This window comes from Rhea americana, unplaced genomic scaffold, assembly GCF_003343005.1.
Source record: "Rhea americana isolate MKP2758 unplaced genomic scaffold, rheAme1 scaffold_81, whole genome shotgun sequence".
NCBI lineage: Eukaryota > Metazoa > Chordata > Aves > Rheiformes > Rheidae > Rhea > Rhea americana.
The window spans coordinates 2273369-2290094 of NW_028186990.1; the positions used below are offsets into that span (position 1 = coordinate 2273369).

At 44.1% G+C, this 16726-nt stretch overlaps 1 protein-coding gene across 2 annotated transcripts; it reads right to left on the minus strand.

The window, feature by feature from the left end:
• Positions 1–3045: 3045 nt before the first annotated feature.
• CD2 (CD2 molecule) lies at positions 3046–16651 on the minus strand. Of its 2 annotated transcripts, XM_085322998.1 has the most exons (6): positions 16582–16651; positions 13340–13633; positions 9783–10025; positions 5714–5830; positions 3745–3791; positions 3046–3600 (listed from the first exon to the last, which is right to left on the minus strand). In XM_085322998.1, exons 1-6 carry the CDS (start codon positions 16640–16642, stop codon positions 3391–3393), a joined length of 972 nt encoding a protein of 323 aa, XP_085179124.1. In that variant the 5' UTR covers positions 16643–16651; the 3' UTR covers positions 3046–3390. The 2 variants fall into 2 exon arrangements, with proteins under 2 accessions (XP_085179124.1, XP_085179125.1); XM_085322999.1 differs by lacking the exon at positions 3745–3791 and having other exon boundaries at positions 3046–3605.
• Between the last annotated feature and the right edge of the window lie 75 nt (positions 16652–16726).

The following is a 16726-nucleotide window of genomic DNA, read 5'->3' on the forward strand; positions in this document are numbered from 1 at the left end:
GAAAAGAAAAGAAGAAGAAAAAGATAACAAAGGTAATAGAATCAAAAATAAGCATTGCCCTGACGAGACTTCCCACTGTGTGGGGTACTCTGTGCTCATAGTATTCCCTTGTCCATGTGAGGGATGGCTGCATTTTGGTGCAGCTTCTCCCAACAGCACTCTTCTTACTTAGCTTATGGTCCCTTGGCAGAGAAATATTCAGCTGGAAAGTACCACAGCAAGAGTATAATAACCTAGAGGAGCCCTCAGCAAGTTGCACTGAGACCAGAAGTGCTTTTTCCAGCTATGCAGAGGGCAGTACTAAAACAGGTACCTTTGCACTTCACTCACTCCTGCTGCTGCAGCCTGTGGCCTACCCTGCGCTCAGGGCATCTGCTGGCAGCCACACTCTCCAGAAACAGACACCAGAATTAGGGTGTGCTCAGCCCTTGCATATCTGAAGCCAAGGTAACACAGTTTTCGTGGTTCACCAGATGGTCTCAAAGGTGGGTTTGGACCCAGTCTATAACCAGTGGCAGCAAAGTTTCTTGCCTCTCATTCACAGTGCGTAACCTTGTGCAGCTATTCCTTGCCAGAAGATCTAACACACCCCTACACTGGACCAGAGTCATCTCAGCAGTGCTCTGCACACCCACTGGTGCCTCCCACAAGGTGCTGTAGCAAGTGTTACCCCACTGGTCACAGGCATCAGGGGAAGCATAATGTCAGGCAGCAGCTAACAGGAAACCTAGGAGGGCTCATGAACCATGTGGTTCGCAGCTTCCTGCTATGCACATGTCTTGCTCTGCCTGTCAGTCACAGCCTTTCATAGTTAAAAGCAGAGAACAGGAAACCGCAGGTAATTTACAGGTTAGGGTATTTTCTGTTTGCAAGAGGACTAAGCAGAGAGCTAAATGCAGTGCCTTGGCTCTCTTCAGCTGAGGAGCAGAATAAGGACCTGAAACCAAAACCATGAGCATCCACTGCTGCTACAACCATGACTAAATCACAGAACATTCCCTGCCTAAGAAATCAGAAACCAGCAACASGGATCCAGCAGGGTAAAGGCCTGCTACCCACTTCATAGAAAGGTCAACTACAAGCAAGAACCAAGCTAGAGTACCTAACCTGCCACATGCTTACCTTACAGGTGCTTGTCTAGCTGCCACTCCAGAGAGYCATAGGCACAGTGGCTGTATCACGGGCTCTGCATAATTAGTGCCAGGTGATGAAGAAAAGCAGCCTGGCACAAAGCAAYAGCTAAAGGGATCCCCGCTGAATAAGCCAGAAGAGCTGGTTCGATGCCTTAAGCAGGTCTCTCTACAAGAAAACCGCTTTACAGAAGCTCACCAAGCCTTAGCAACAGAGTAGGAGCACCTCCAAAGAACTCCTACAGCAAAACACTTATCTCCAGTACTTCAGTACCCACCACACCTGCAACCCCTTCACATATCCTAGGCATGGGGTGGGATACCTCCAGAGCTGCCTCCAAACAGCTGTGGCAACTGCAAGTGCATTTCTCTTGAACAGCTAGCACCCCCCCCCCCCCCCCCCAAGAGTGCTCATACAGAGGGAAAAGCCTGCCATTTATCAAATAGCCCCCGTTGCTATGCCTCCTAGCCCAGGAGGATGTTTTAGCAAGGCAGCAGGGAGGCTCAACAGCAGCATAGCTCTGCCTCAAGGCTCACAGTCCTGTTTCGCTGGAAATCATCCCAAGATACGAGCACATCACCTTGTAAATCAGAGACTGTGACTTCTCCTCACCTTCAGCCCCTCAGGTCACAGTAAGCCTTCCTCTCTCCCAGGAATGACCAGTGTTACCATAAGTGCACACGAGTCCAACCTCAGCTGCTGGCTCTGCAGAGGGCACCAATAAAGCTCTAGCCACCCACAACAGGCAGAGCACGTCAGCACAGCAAACAGCCTGGCCCAGGGGCTGTGCTCATCCGTGCTGACCTGAGACCATGAGCTGTGGGTGCTCACATGGCCATTGGTCCCTCCTGGGATCTGTGTAAAACCTCCTGCATCCGTGTTTTTGGCTCAGGGGCCAAAATATCTTTCTTGTCTCCTTTATACCAAARTAAAATACAGATACTGAAGTACCATTGAAGTATGAGCTAAAATCCTCTTCACCCACTCTTATCTTTATTCATTCACCACAGGGATAGCTCATATTACAAAATAAACTACAAAATATTTACTAAATGCAACTTTAAATATTAAAAGCCTTAAAACAAGCTGCAGAAGGCTGAAGCAAAAACAYATAACACTCCCATTCCTGTGTCCGTGGTTGGGGGAAAAGTTAAAGCAAAGTGACTAAACTCTGGAGGAGGCAGAGGGACCTCCTTCTTCCTCACAAGGTACTTCAGTGCCTCTGCCAAAACACCAGAAGATAAAAATAGCCACATTTCTGAGGAGAAATAAAGGATGACTGTTTAACTCCCCTAACATGAATAGGATAGTCAAGTCTGAAAGGCAACTACCCATTCTTCTGCCTAATGCATCAAAATGGAGGTCAGATATCTCACTGTCTGTGGCTCTGGTAGCTCTCTCTTTCTCCACCTGTGCCGTCTTTCACACCAGATAGGCTAGTTTATCCATTCAGATTTTGCTCTGAAGAGGTCTTTCTTCTCTTGGCTCCTCAGCTCCCCAAAAGAGGAATTTATGGACATTTCCAAAAACAAAATGAACAAGCAGGGTTCATCCAGCACATGGAAAGTGGTGCAGAAGTATTTATTGCAGTCCAGCCACATACCTGTCCCTCTGAGAAGGAGAGATCTCTCAGTAATTCTCTATAATCACCTGGTTATACATGAGGAGCTTACCACTGTTCCTCATCATTGGATGAATGGCAAAGAAACTGAACAACTTACTCCTTTCCCACTTGCTTTTCTTCCCACACACATGCAGAGGCTAAACAAGTGTTTAATTACATACAATTATTTTTCTGTCCAGGAGATCATGGATTTGATGCTGAAGCCAGAGGGCTGTCTGAATGTGTGGAAGCAGAAAAGACAAACACGTGACAAAACCACATAAGAGCAATAAGCCCATGTTGTCTCACTAGAGCTTTAGATCCTTCTTGATATAATCCATCCAAAAAACAGGAAGACAATGAGGTGCAATAAAAACAAGTGAATTATAGAAAGACACAGATTTCAAGGCTCAGTGCTCCATACCCTAGCCTGGAGTCACTTGAAGAAAAATAGCCAAAGGTATGAACCTCCATCACTATGAATCTCCTCCACCTGGAGTCATTTGATGCACTCTCTAGTTTTCTGCAACCAAAGCCGCCATTTCATAGCTAAGCATTATGCAAGCCTAGGGCAGGAGGGGTTGTTGACTTTAGAAACTTTCTTTTTCCAGTGAATTATGGTGCGAAGAGTCCTCCGTCATGCCCAGGGCAGCCATTTAAGGTCTTTCCCTTGTGCGGTTTGGAGTTTGCTGCTGAGTGCGTGGCCTGGGCCGTGGGGGCACTGCTTGCTGCTGCATCTGTGGCTGTGGCTGTGGCAGAGGCCTCTGCTGCACACGTGGCTGCTTCACGGGAGGGTTGGATGGAGGCTGAGGGAGCTCCCGGACCATCATTTCTGTGTCCACTTGGCGAATTTGCTTCATTCTCTCCTCATCTGCAATGACAGCAGAAGAATGATAGAAGGCTCAAGTAATCAAGCAAAGATTCAAGTCTTATCAGAAGACAGTACTTTCATTTATAGTGAGCAACTGGGAAAAAGTGTTGGCCTCAGGAAAAAAATTAAAAGGTCAAACGTTAGTCTTGTCTGGAAGGCCACTGTCAGTCTCAGGTAGCCCTGTCACTCCAGTGGACCAACAAAAGTCAGCATTGCCCAGTAGAATAACCAAAGTCAGTGTTGCTCATTCCCATCAGGCACATCTGAGAGCTTTTTGGCTGCCAAGCTGAGGTCAAGCCATGTGGGAGCATTTGGGGCAGCTCTGCCCTCTTCATTCTGGGAGACCTGGCTCTGCTGGGGATGTCCCATTTGTCACCAGAAATCCCCAGCCTGAGCTGCTCTCTCGTCTATTGGAAATGGCTCACTGAAGAGAAAGTGAGATGCACCTGCAGGGAGCAACACGTGGCAGGGAGCAACTGTGCCCTGCCACTATTTATGCTGTGATGGCCCCGAAAATTTCCAGGCACTTGGAAAACTGAGTTCCTACATTTTGCCAGCATTAATTTCCCCTCATGTAGAAGAAGTAAATTCATGTCAACTGATTTTTGACTACTAACTCATCATTTATGAAATGTCAGTCATCTTAGTTTAGGGATTGAGGAATTTACCATTTGGGACATTGAAATGACCTTCAACACACACTGAACAAACAAACTGGTCACACTCTTAACTTCTCATTTTCCCACACTTCTGTGCTTCTTGTGTCTTGCTGAAGCCAGACCCCAGAATTAAGAATATGCTATCACTGYACAGTTAAAGGGAGTAATTTATCTCAGTCAAACAAGAACAGGAACAGCTGTAAAGTAAATAATGCTCAGCTACGTTCACACTAGCATTGTGCTCACAAGCTAGGCCAAGTTTTCTGAGATGATATTGTGTGGTTGCACTGTAGTGAGCTCTCCTGAAGGACAGGCAAAGCACTTGTCTATTTTTCCTGGTCTTAGCTTACACGGTAAGTGAGAGGACCCAGATAGTGACCTGTGCACAGATGGAGAGAGATTGCACTCCCGCTCAGCCAGGGAATAGGTTATGCTCACCCTAGCTGCCAGCCTGATCATAGCACCTTTGAGATAGCAGCCAGAGTTTCTTTCAGACTTTACCCTGTTTATCTTGATAATACTGTTGTGGTGTGAAAAGGAGCTTTTGACTCCATTTTGTAGACTCACAGAGAGATTAACTGTTATTTAAGACCACACAGGAAGCCTAGCACAGTGTGAGGGTAGGGGGACTTGAAAACAAGCCTTCAATGCCAAGCTGCCTGCCTGGCTGTAGAACAACCTCCCGCTTGTTTTAGGCTCCCCTTCCAGGTGGGTTGGCCAACTCACCTTGAACCACAGTTCAGTATCCTCTGGTTTAAGTCTGTCTGTCCACACTAACCGGGACGGGCAATGCTTGGGTTATAATTCAAGCTACCCTCTCCATCAAAAAGGCCACATTGAGAGAAGGCTTTGACCAAGTATTTTCTATGGTCTCAAAGAAGCCTGAATTTCAGACAACAAATGAAGGCTCTGCCCATTCTGAAAACCTGATCTCTTTAAAGTGCTCCATGTTAGACCTCCATCATTGATGGGTCTCTAATAACTTTGTTTTTTTAGAGAGGACAGGCTGTATGAGACGCCTGAGGAAACTCATGGAAAAACTGAGCCTTTCTTGCCCCTTCCCCCTACTTACCGAATAAACTAGTGATTTCAGAGACCTCACTTTTACACTACATAAACTTAACGAAAAAATCGGCTGACAGAATACCTAATCTTAAATTTAGTCCTGTGGATGTTCATGGCACATGGCTGGGGCCAAGCCTCAGAGGAATCATTCTTCCGTTATGGGTAAACAAAAGGGCTCAAAAACAAAAAAGTCTTTTATGCAAAGTGTATGTCAGAAACCAAGACTGACAATGGCAGCTGATCTTCTGGGACTCGCCACATGCCAAACTGAGCTCTCGCTCACACAAAGGCAGATAGTATGCTCCTGCCCACAGGCATGCTGTCAGTGGCAAGCTCTAAGATTTTAGGTGGCTGGATAACAACATAAAGCTCTCAGAGACTTACCATCTTCTTCAAGCCTTTCTGTTCTCTTCTTCCTGATACAATAAATAAGCAAAATCATGAAGACGACAAAGATTACGCCTCCTACTATGCTTAAGATGAGATAAAGGTCCAGCTGGCCTAGTTAAGAGAGTGAAAGAGGATGTTAGAGGGGAAAACAAATCACTGCAAGACTAAGCCTGTGGTTCAGGCCTGATCTTCTGAGAGAATATATGTATGATCACATGATTATGTTTTTGTTAAGTAATGCTTTCTTTTCTTTTTTTTTTTACCAAAATAGTGAGAACACTTTTGTAAAGAAGTAAATTAGATGCAATAGTCATCTGATCCACTGATATCAAGACCTGARGAAACTTAAGAGGCAAAAATGTCAAATAATTGGCCTATGGACACAGAAAACTGGTGGAAATGTTTAGACTAGAAACAAGGAGGCCAGACTCCAGGAGTTAGAGTCATCTGACCTGATACAGAGGTCGGTCTACATCTGAGTTAGTCATCCGAACTTGCATAACATCTACATTAGACAATTTCATGGTGTGACTCATCCTAAAATCAGACAAACAGCTACTAGAATTCTGTATTCTTCCCCATCAACTATAAACACAGCCCAGGTAAGAGAACCCATCTTTGCCCTTTCTCCATACATGACAGAAAATTACTGGCCCTCACTGTGGAGAATTTGAGTTCTCCCAACTGGATTCAAGTTCTACAGAAAATTGAAACCAGAGCATTCATTTGTGCCAGCACATCTTATTTAAATTACTCCAATTGCTCTTTTCCTGCCAACAATGGACAAACACGAAGACACTTTCATAGAACAGCACAAAAACTTCTTGATATGTCTCTGAACCCTTACAAGGACAACAAGCATCTAGACAGTGCTCAGCATCTAACAGAATTAAACATTTTCTAAGTACTTCCTATTGAGCTGGAAACACTCAGACCAGCTTGCCTTGTATCATTTTGGCACTTCCTTTCCAATTTTTGGCCATATGCAAATTTAAAATAACAAAGAAGAAAAAACAAACGTAACCAAATATCTCACAGATTCAACATGAGAGTTCAGTTTGTCTAGTGAGCAAAGATTTATGAGTGTTCTTTATTTTGGCCAGATAAGGCTTGCTGGATTCTAGCCTTCCTATGTCAAGTTCCCTTTGGGTTATCCTGCCAGGATTTGGTGCTCATGCTTGAGAATGGGCACTTTGGAGCAACGAAAGAGCTGAATCCAACAGAAGTGCACCCTCCTTTGCTCCTTGACAGACAAAGTTTGTAAGGAGGATAAACCACTGGCACTATGTTTAATATTCACTGGGCAAGCATGTGTAGGGCAAGGGTTATGACACCAAAGTTGATGTATCAACACTACAGAGGCCAGCATCTGCCTGGGCTTCTCTTTGGAGTAAACAGAGAGAAATGAGGCCCCTCAATGATCTGACTCTTCTCACTTATTTTAGCTATTAGGGCTGAACTGAGATCTATTTTGCCCTTAAAGTGCCTGTTCCTCCCAGTTAGCTATGAGTCCACTCAGATTCACTCATAGTTACGCTTACATGAAAATTCAACTGAGCTGAATTGTCTCTGGAGTGTGCCTTGCTCACTGAGGGTCAAAATTTAATGTGATTGGCCTCAAATTCAGGACACCTATTCTCTTCTAAGATGGGATTTCTACTACAGACAAATTTCTGACAGGTGTTTCACATTCCTTAGTCCAAACTCCCACTGAAAGGCAAGGTGGGAGAAGTTTAGAATAAATACTGCTGGATTTTGTCTAATTCTGCCTGGATAGAGGAAAAGTGAGGCAGTAGCCAAGGGCACCAGCAGTGGGTACACCAACAGCCCTCTCTCCTGTCCCACAGCTCTTCTGCCTGAGGGCATCAGGGTTGGACTCAGCCCAGTACAGAAGGTCAGCCCCATGGCTACATGCAGGTCGGCCTCGCCACTGTGAGGCTTGGCTCAAGAAGGGCTGGCAAAGGTGCGCAGACATTTTAACTTTAAGAACAGTGCTTATAYCAGTTAAGACATTTTAATTTTAAAAACAGTGCTTACACCACTTATCCCAAGGGCTTCAGCTCCCCCTAAGTGCTGTGACACTCATCGACTCCACTTCTCAAAGCACTCTAAGATTCTCAGATAAAAGATACTTTACTGAYTTTCCATTATTATTATTTCCTGACTGGCTTCTAAAGTAGGCAGGCCTGCTTCTGTAAAAATGTTCAAGGAGGGCAGTAGGGTGGGAAGGARGTTTGGCTGAAACCTGAGTGATTTTTAATCTACTGTGGAGCTGTGTAACATCCTATCCCCATACTAAAACATCTGTGAGGTTTTTAGTTTAAGTAAGAAGGGTACTGTTATGTGGTTTCAGCGTTTTCTCATGGTTTGACACATGCTGTATTTGTACCTTAAAAACCAATGTGACAAACATTTTACTGTTAGTAATTTGAGARAAAATAAACTCTTCCATCCAACTCACCCTGTGCAAAAACAAACAAAAACAAGGAGATTTGGCTACTCCATCTTAAGGGTGACCAGTTAAATCAAAATATCTAGCTGAAGGATCACACCTGCCTGCACCAGCAATGCAARCCTAAGCTTGCCCTGCTCATGCCCAGGGCTGCCTAGGCACAAGCCAGCTTCAGGCAGCATGACCTTATTAAAGCAATGTATCTAGGCTAATTTTCCCTGCCTTCAGTGAATCTAAYCCAGTAGCATGCTTTTATGCCTGGYCCCAAAGTCCATACCACATCTTGCTCCCTCTTGCCCCAGACCCTTTCCAACACCAGCACCACTGTGGTGGTGCAGCCCATCTGGGCATGCAGCTCGTACAGTGGAAAACACTTTTTAGTCTTTATTAGGTGTCATGGGATCCTTTAGGAGGCTCAGGCTGCAGGAGAGTGGGGGTCACCCCATGCATTAGCTGTTTGTCCTTTGGTCAGCAGCAGCAGACCTTGGCATCACTTCAGTAAGACCTGGATAAGCAAGATAGATAGTCCAAGTTCCCTATATGAAAGCATCCACCCACACCCACATGGAGTTGTAGTTGCCCATCACCTTTACAGGTATTAGTGTGAAAAGGAGAAAAATAAAACCATGTGCAACTGATTTTCACCCTATGAGAGTGTAACTGAAGTGCAAATCCCCTGACATCAATACCATGGTTTTATATTCATTGAAGACAATCCCAATCCACATTTACAAAAAATGAGCTGTTAATTTATATCCTGGTACTTTCTCTACTCAGATAGTTTTATTCTACCTTACTAAAGTCATCTCTTTAGCTCTAATCCTTTGAAAAGTACTGCTGGTTTTAAAGGAATAAAGAAGGATAAAAATGAGGGGAAAGTTCTTTCAGTCTCTTGCAAACTATTGTGTGCCATTAAAACACATGCCTACCYCCCCAGTTTCTCCATTACTTTGTTGCTTTATCACTACCGATGGCTGACACCATTTGAGTCTGTCAGCATACCTCTTGGTCAGTAGTGATGAAAGGCAGGGTGAACCCAATGGGGTGAGCAAGATTCTCTCATTCCCTAGTCCCCCGACCAGCTTGATCTCTCTGGCAAGCTGCGGTTTCCCCTCAGAGATCTCCTTCCCATGTGGAAGCAGCGTCTCAGAGTGCCTGGGGCCTCCCTGCCACCCACAGGGCTCTTACCCCCAGCCAAATCTCACCCTGTTCCAGCGACCCCAGCCCCCCCAACCATGGGTCACCACCAGTGGTGGCACTCTGCCACCAGAAGGGAAACAAACTCCATCAGCTGCAGGGATGAGGGGGAGCACAACCCACCTTTCATCCCTCCACCCCTGCGTTGGCATGGAGATGCCACAAGGGTAGTGGTAGGACAGGCAGCAGCGAAGTGGGGAGGGCAAAGGTGCAAAGAGGCTGAGAAATGCCAAACAGAGTGCACAATGTGCATCTGGGATACCGCAATAGCATCACCTGCCAGTAACAACAGCATCCTTAGATTCACAGTGCTGGGAAACATCCTTGCTTCTGAAACAATCTTACAGATACATGCAACTACATCAGACTTTGTGGATCAGTGTTAGGAGATTCAGGCAAAAATAGATTTTCTACCTGAACACTTGATTTTCTTCTCAGCTGTTTTTTCACTGACTTGGTTCTTCAACACACATCTGAATGTCCCAGAATAACGTGTATGAAATTCCACCTTTGTCGCGTTCTTTTGGATTTTTTTGATTTTATCTTGCATCACCTCTATCATAAACATATGGTCCTCAGTCTTCTGCTTCCCCTCACATGTCACCAATATGGATTTATTAATACAGTCAACACGAAGGTTTGGCTGAGGGACAGGTTCTGAAAAAAAGAAAAGAAGGGATAGGCATATCTGAGAGGTTTCTCCTCTTGAAAAGCTCCGTTATTAAGCAGAACAGAGAATCAGCCATCAATAAGCAGTGAAAAAGTAACACCATTGAACGAAGCCAGAGAAGAATGAGGAGCATATTAGGCCTTCACTGGGAAGGTAACATGGTAGTAATAAAGAAAATACAGTATTTAGCCTAATATACTTCTTAACTCCTCCTTTCTCTCTCTCTATTCCCTTATCACTGCTCTGTCTGTTGGGTGTTTCTTTTTTCTTTTTTTTTTTTTTTTAAAGGGGGTTATGTCAGCAGGAGCATCAGCACTCCACCTGAATCCATTTTCAGGTTGGCATTATCTCAATTTACAAACCGAGTTTTATCCCCAATCTGGTTTCTGAATAGAAGTATCTGTAGTTCACATCATAAGGCCTTTACACTCCAGTCAGTTAGCCGTATAAAGTGCAATTTGTAGATCAGGTGCTGCTATAGCATATTTCATTAATTTGGGGCAAGATGGGGAAGGAGAAAAGATCGTTGCAATGGAGACAGGGGTGAGAAGCTACAGGCAGCTGCAAAGCTGCTCACTTTGCATATAACTATCACTACCACCATGCCATCCACGTGACTGGTGAGGGTGTGAGGGCCATCTGCTTGGCCAGCTCCAACGCCACGGCCAACATGCYTCTGACAGCAGCAGCCAGGAAGGGCTTCACATCAGCTGTTCCAGTATTTCTAGAGATACACAGAGGGACACAGCTGTGAGTAAGCAGGAGAGAGAGAAGACAGTATTTGTTCCCTTCCCAAGAGACAGAGAGAGATCCTCATGCAAAGGAGAGYATGGCGTAAGTGGAGGAAGAAATGTAAGTCTATTTTGTGGCACACAATAGAACCAGTCCTYTCTATGCCCTTTGGCATGAGTGTGCATGCCATGAGCTATGGACATGCCTAGACCACAAAACAGAGGGGGCTGTGGAAATGTGTGAGTGAGCRCGGCTCAGGTAGGCATATGCTCCACAGCAGCACTCTGCTTGGCTTTACTGAGATCTAGAAACAGTCCAACAGTGTTTTGGAAAAGCAGGGCAGCACCAAAATAGCTGGGTTATTTTCAGGCTCAGCCTGGCTCCCAGACAGCCAGCGGAGGGTAGGGGAGAAAGTTGTGTTTTCAGGAGGAGGCAGCAGACTGAGGACTTGGAGYCACAGTCCTCTGCAACTCTGGTTCCACAGTTTTGGCGCAGTCAGCCCTTATCTGCCATGTCCTTCAGGTAGATGGACATGCAGCTACTTACAATGCTTAACCTATCCCTAAAGACCTTCARTCAGAATGACAACCACAGCATGAAAACCCATCAGAACAGAACACAATAGAAAACACAAAACAAAAGCCTCTTAGGTCTCAATGATGATATGAAAGAACTAATTTACATCTTCTTTCTATGTCTTGCAAATACTTTGCTACTTTCCAGTTGCAGATTCTCTATCACTGGTGATACTGCATGAAACAGAAAAGCCCTGCAGGACTTTCTCCAGCCAGGGTCAACTGTCAGGAACATCAGATGGAAAAAATATCTCTAGGTATATGTATTGTAAGCTATGGGGAACATACATTTTAAAGCCAGGAAGGGCTGTTTGAAGTAAGTAAGTCTGGGTTTACACTGTGATGTCTGCAACCTCCCTTTCCTCCTTAAGCCCATTCCTCTTCTGCAAGCTCTGTCTTTTAGGAGAACCTCCTAACATGAAACACTGCACATGAGGGTTCAGCTCCTGATAATGGAGTTGTGTGATGATGTCATCAGTTATATTATTATTTCTAAGAACAATTCTTTTTCCAGCTGTAATAATAAAGTATAATTTGGCTGACAGRTGACCTTAGCACCTCAAAGTTTCTGAAGGGTTTTACTTTCAAAACTACATATTGGATGTTGAGGGCGGGTCTCCCCACCATACAGTAGATAAACAGTTGCATCACATAGCTAGGATACAGTCTATTACCTTAACCCAAAATTGAACCCAGAACACCCAAACGAGTCAAGCATGAGTTAAGTAGAATCAGGCCCCTGATGGCTTCCTGAATCTGCYGACAGCTTGTAACAATAGTTCCCAGCAGTGAGAAACCCTCACTTCTCAATAGTTCATTAGCTATGGGGCCTCCCCCTACAGAGAACAGTGCTAAAMTCATTCCAACCGTCTTTGCTGCTGCCTCACCAAAACATTGTTTCAGAGCTGCCTGCTGGTGTCCACSGACTCAGTGTGGTTTGGCAGAGACGTGAAAGTGGGCTGAGGAAGGTGGGGGTTAAATCATCTTCTGGCTGCAAAAAACCCCACCCTGCACTATAGCTTAGTGGTCTGCAAAGGTGGTAGCAATTACAAAGGGACAGAATATCCAAGCCTATCCTCCCTCCTCATTCCCAAAGTTTTGAGATGCTACTTTTCCAGTCTCTGAGGACAAGGTACAGCACAGGAATGGTGCCTCGGTACTTTCATACTTTGAATCAGTGCAGCCAGACTCTCTGKGCATGTGCTTAAGCACGCCTTAAACAGCATGGTCTTTGCATTTGCTGTATTATGCTATCCCAGGATGGGATGCAAGAGTCTCCTCCCCCTGCACATACAACTCCTTGCCTTTTCTGGTGTATCTTGAGACAGGGGGTGACTCTTGGATATTTTGCATGGTAGAGAAAAAATTATGAGTGCAATCCTATTGCCTAAATACAAGTATCTCTAGTGCCACCTGCGCTCAAGAGACCTCCCTATTGAGCTGGCAGATACAACACAAGGTTTTCTGAATCAGCAGCTATGAGTCAAAAGGCATAACTCAGTGCTAACAAAATGGCATCAGAAGCCCACATTGAGGCAAGCACACAGCGCAGCAGCAGCAGACACGAGCAGGCTGTGCAAGATGTTGCTGGAAGCAATGTAGCCTTTTTCCTGTGGCATTGCTTCAGCTCAGGAGTCAGCACCCTGAGCAGTCCCAGCACTGCATGCTGCACTGCAGTATGCCCATACCCACACTGCCAATGAACACACAGGTGTTTGTGGCTGTTTCCTTGGGCACACTCGGAAATCTGGTAGCTGATAAAGAGAGGAGCCAGGCAGAAAAGAGGCGCAAGAGGGAATCAAGAGTAGCAATAGAAGGGAAGAAAGGAAAAGCAGACTGCTGCCAGCAGAGGGACAAAAGAGGTACATCTTACAACAGTTTCCCCTAAAACAGAAAGAGGGGTGGGATGAGTAGGAAAGGCTGTATGAGACAGCATGAACACCAAGCCTTATTCAGCTGTGGCTAGGAGTGATATGAGAAGAGCAAAGACTCACCCTGAACAACGAGCATTATATCCTCTTCTGCCTTAAGCTTCCCATCCCGGTCATAAACAAGGACTGCGTACTTTCCGCCGTCACTTTTCATCAGCTGCTGGATTTGCAGAGTCCCATTCAGGAGTATCTTACATCTGCATTCGTCCTTGTTAACGTAATATTTGATTTTCCCATCTTTTATCTGAAGTAATTTCTTGTCTCTTAACCACGTTACTTCATGTATGCTCCCAGCAGCAGCAACACTAAGAACCACCGAGTCATTCACTGCTACATAAATCCATTTGGTAACAGCACCTTCAAAGGGAAGCACAACCAGCCTCATCAGTGCACTTCTAACAGCCCCTGCTGCTGCATCCGTCAGCAGCAGTAGTGACCCAAAACATTGTATTTTCTGCTCTGAGTTCCCTAAGCTTCTCTTCATTGCTGAGGCTGTCTTCGTCTCATGCTCCAAAGCTTCTCTTGATTCTTAATTAGTTAAATGTCAGCACTCTATTCTGAGAAACCAAGAAGTTAAGGGCCTAATTTTCAGAAGCTGGCTTTATATTCTGGCTGACTTACTTGTACGGGTTTTAGATGCCTTGATTCACAGCTGCCCACAAACTTAACTCTGAACTTAACCCTTTCTGAAAATCAGGTCTCTTCAGTGTGTTTTGCACTGGATACTGCTGACAATCGGAGTGCTCATATGCGACAATATGGTGGCCCTGGATAGAAGGAGCAGTAATAATAGTGATGGCAGCAGTAATAATAGTGGCCTCAAAAATTTGCCCATGTCAAGCTGTAAGTGAGCATGAGACACTGCACTGGATGAAGACCCAGCACTGGTAGCCTGCAGTGCCCGCTTCTGAATGATCCCCAGCACCCTGCACCCTCAGAGTATTTGCAGCTGTTATCTCTAACACAGAGTCACGAGAGGAAGTAAGGGAAGGAGAAACGAACAGCTAACTGCAGCCTTTGAAGTCAGCAGGCATTGGTTATATTTGGAGACAACTAAAGGCAAAAAAAACCCCAAAAAACAAAAACCACCCATCTTTTCTTTGCAGGTCTCCTTTGATCATAAATGCCTTCTGCAAAATAGCTAAGAGTAACCTACTTTACTAAGGCACTACCAGGACYTGGTAGCACTTACTGTGTGCTGTTGAAGGTGATAGTAGTAAGAAAACCAAGGCTGCTAAACATCAATTATATGATTAGCAATAGAGATCACATACTCCTCACGCTGCGCCTGGGCCTCGCACCCATCTATACCCAGCGCTGCTTCACAGCCTTTGCAAGGCACTCTCACCTCTGCGGTGACCGTAAAGAGCCCTCAGGGACTTCTGCGTGCAYACTTCAAGTAAGGCACTGCCTCCATCATGACAGCAGGTGGAAAATTTGCAGAAAGGGATGGAGAAGTGCTTACAAGTGCCAGATTAAATATGCTCTTTAATAACTGAATATACATTTAGAATCAGAACTTACTTCATTTGCCATTTTCTGTATTACTTTCTCTTCAATTTATAGGATAAAGCTGATACGTAGGATGGCATTCCTCTTCACATCAGGTAGAGAGGATTCTGCCCTAGTTTTACATCTTTTAAGCACTACCTCCCCTCCAAAACAAGAGTTTATACATTTTATTACTATCCTTCAATATAAAATATAATCCTTTATTCATTGTGCCCAGGACAATGATAAAATACATCACAGAGGGGAAACTGAAACCCAGTTGCTACTTCATGAAACTAACAGTATTAGAGATAATCAAAGAACTAAAATATTGTGCCTCTGCAGCAAGAAAATTACACTGAAGTGCTCCCAGCAATTCGCCCACCAGGCTAAGGAGAGGTTATTACTTCACTATCACATTTCATACAGGGTATTTGACATGTCTAGTGAAATATTCTGAAATCAAACTATCAAACAATCTGGAAAGCAGTGATCCTTTGCACCGCTGACACTTCAGATTATGTTCAAATATTTAAATTCTGATGCTTGTTTCTGCTCAGAGTCACCCACCAATATTTAGAGCTAGTTGAAGGAGTTCTTCATATAACAGATAAAATCATTTGCAAGTCAACAAAAAAAAAACTTTCAGAGAAAATTCAGTGGCGTCTCTATGGGCAGATCATCTAGCCATATCTCTGGCTGTTTAATGAATCTCCATAGCCTTGCTGACAGAAAGCTGAAGATCTCACATACATGATACTAAAAATCTGTTTAGCTAAAGGAACAGCATTTCTGCTCGTGGCAACTGAAATGCTCTTCGAGGGGCAGCAAGATCAGAACCAGTAGCATGGAGCCCCTTGCAGTCACAAGAAAAATCGTATCATTCACAGGTATAGAGATAAAAGGAAAGGCTCCAACAATAACTTCACAAAAGTAATGAGGTCTTCCGCTTTAAGATTTTGTATATATTTGAAGTAAGTTGTTCTATTCAAGTGAATAATCTTTGTTTTTGCTAGATAGGATGTTTAGATATATCAAGTACAAAAATAAATTCCTTATTTATCTATTCATTTTGTTCTGGAGGAGAAAAAAAAAGCATTAAAAAGCCATACACATGATCTACAGTTGCATGAAAGGAAATAAAATCTACAAGCAATTGTATTGTCTTCATCTTTTATAACCTTCTCCAATCTGTGAGTTAACACCTTAATTAAGTTTTTAGATTAATATTTTAAAAAATAATGAGTGCAATAATGCACAAGATATACAACTAATACGTATTTTCTTACTGTTTTTCACAATCCAGACTCCTTCAACTCCACTTATCTCTGCCAGGATGTACTGCTCTTTCTCTTAATATTTATGGAAGAATACAATTTGCATTTTCAACAGATTTGCTCATCTTTGATAAGAAAAGGAAATTACATGAGATAATGACTCTACACATTGCACCGTGAACTAGATCTCAAATGCACTACAAGCTACCTCGAGGGCAGAGAGAAAATGGCGTGCCGACATTTCTCATTATACATGTGTCAAATTAAGGCTCATTAACTTAAAACCAGAACTGTTTGCAGATGATTATTATAATGGGAATAGGAAAACTCAGGTCCTGCCCTCCCCCCCGGCTGAAAGCTAAATCAAGTAATAACAGCAATAACCCAAAAGTCTCCAAATACTTTACCCATTGGGGAAGCGGAGCCAGTTTGTTACCAGTAACATTCTACCAAGTTTTAAAAGCCTGTAAATACAGTGTTAACAGAAGTAGGCAGAAAAGGCAAAAAAAAATCATAATAATAATGACACAGACTCACATTTTACACTGGGAAATAAAAGCAGCAAGCAGTTGACTAGGAAAATCCTCCTGAAGTTCATTTTCAGGGTCAAAACCTCCATCGTCTCCTTGCCTAATGACAGCTGCCAGAAGGTGAAAATACGTTGTGTCACCCGGAGGCAGCT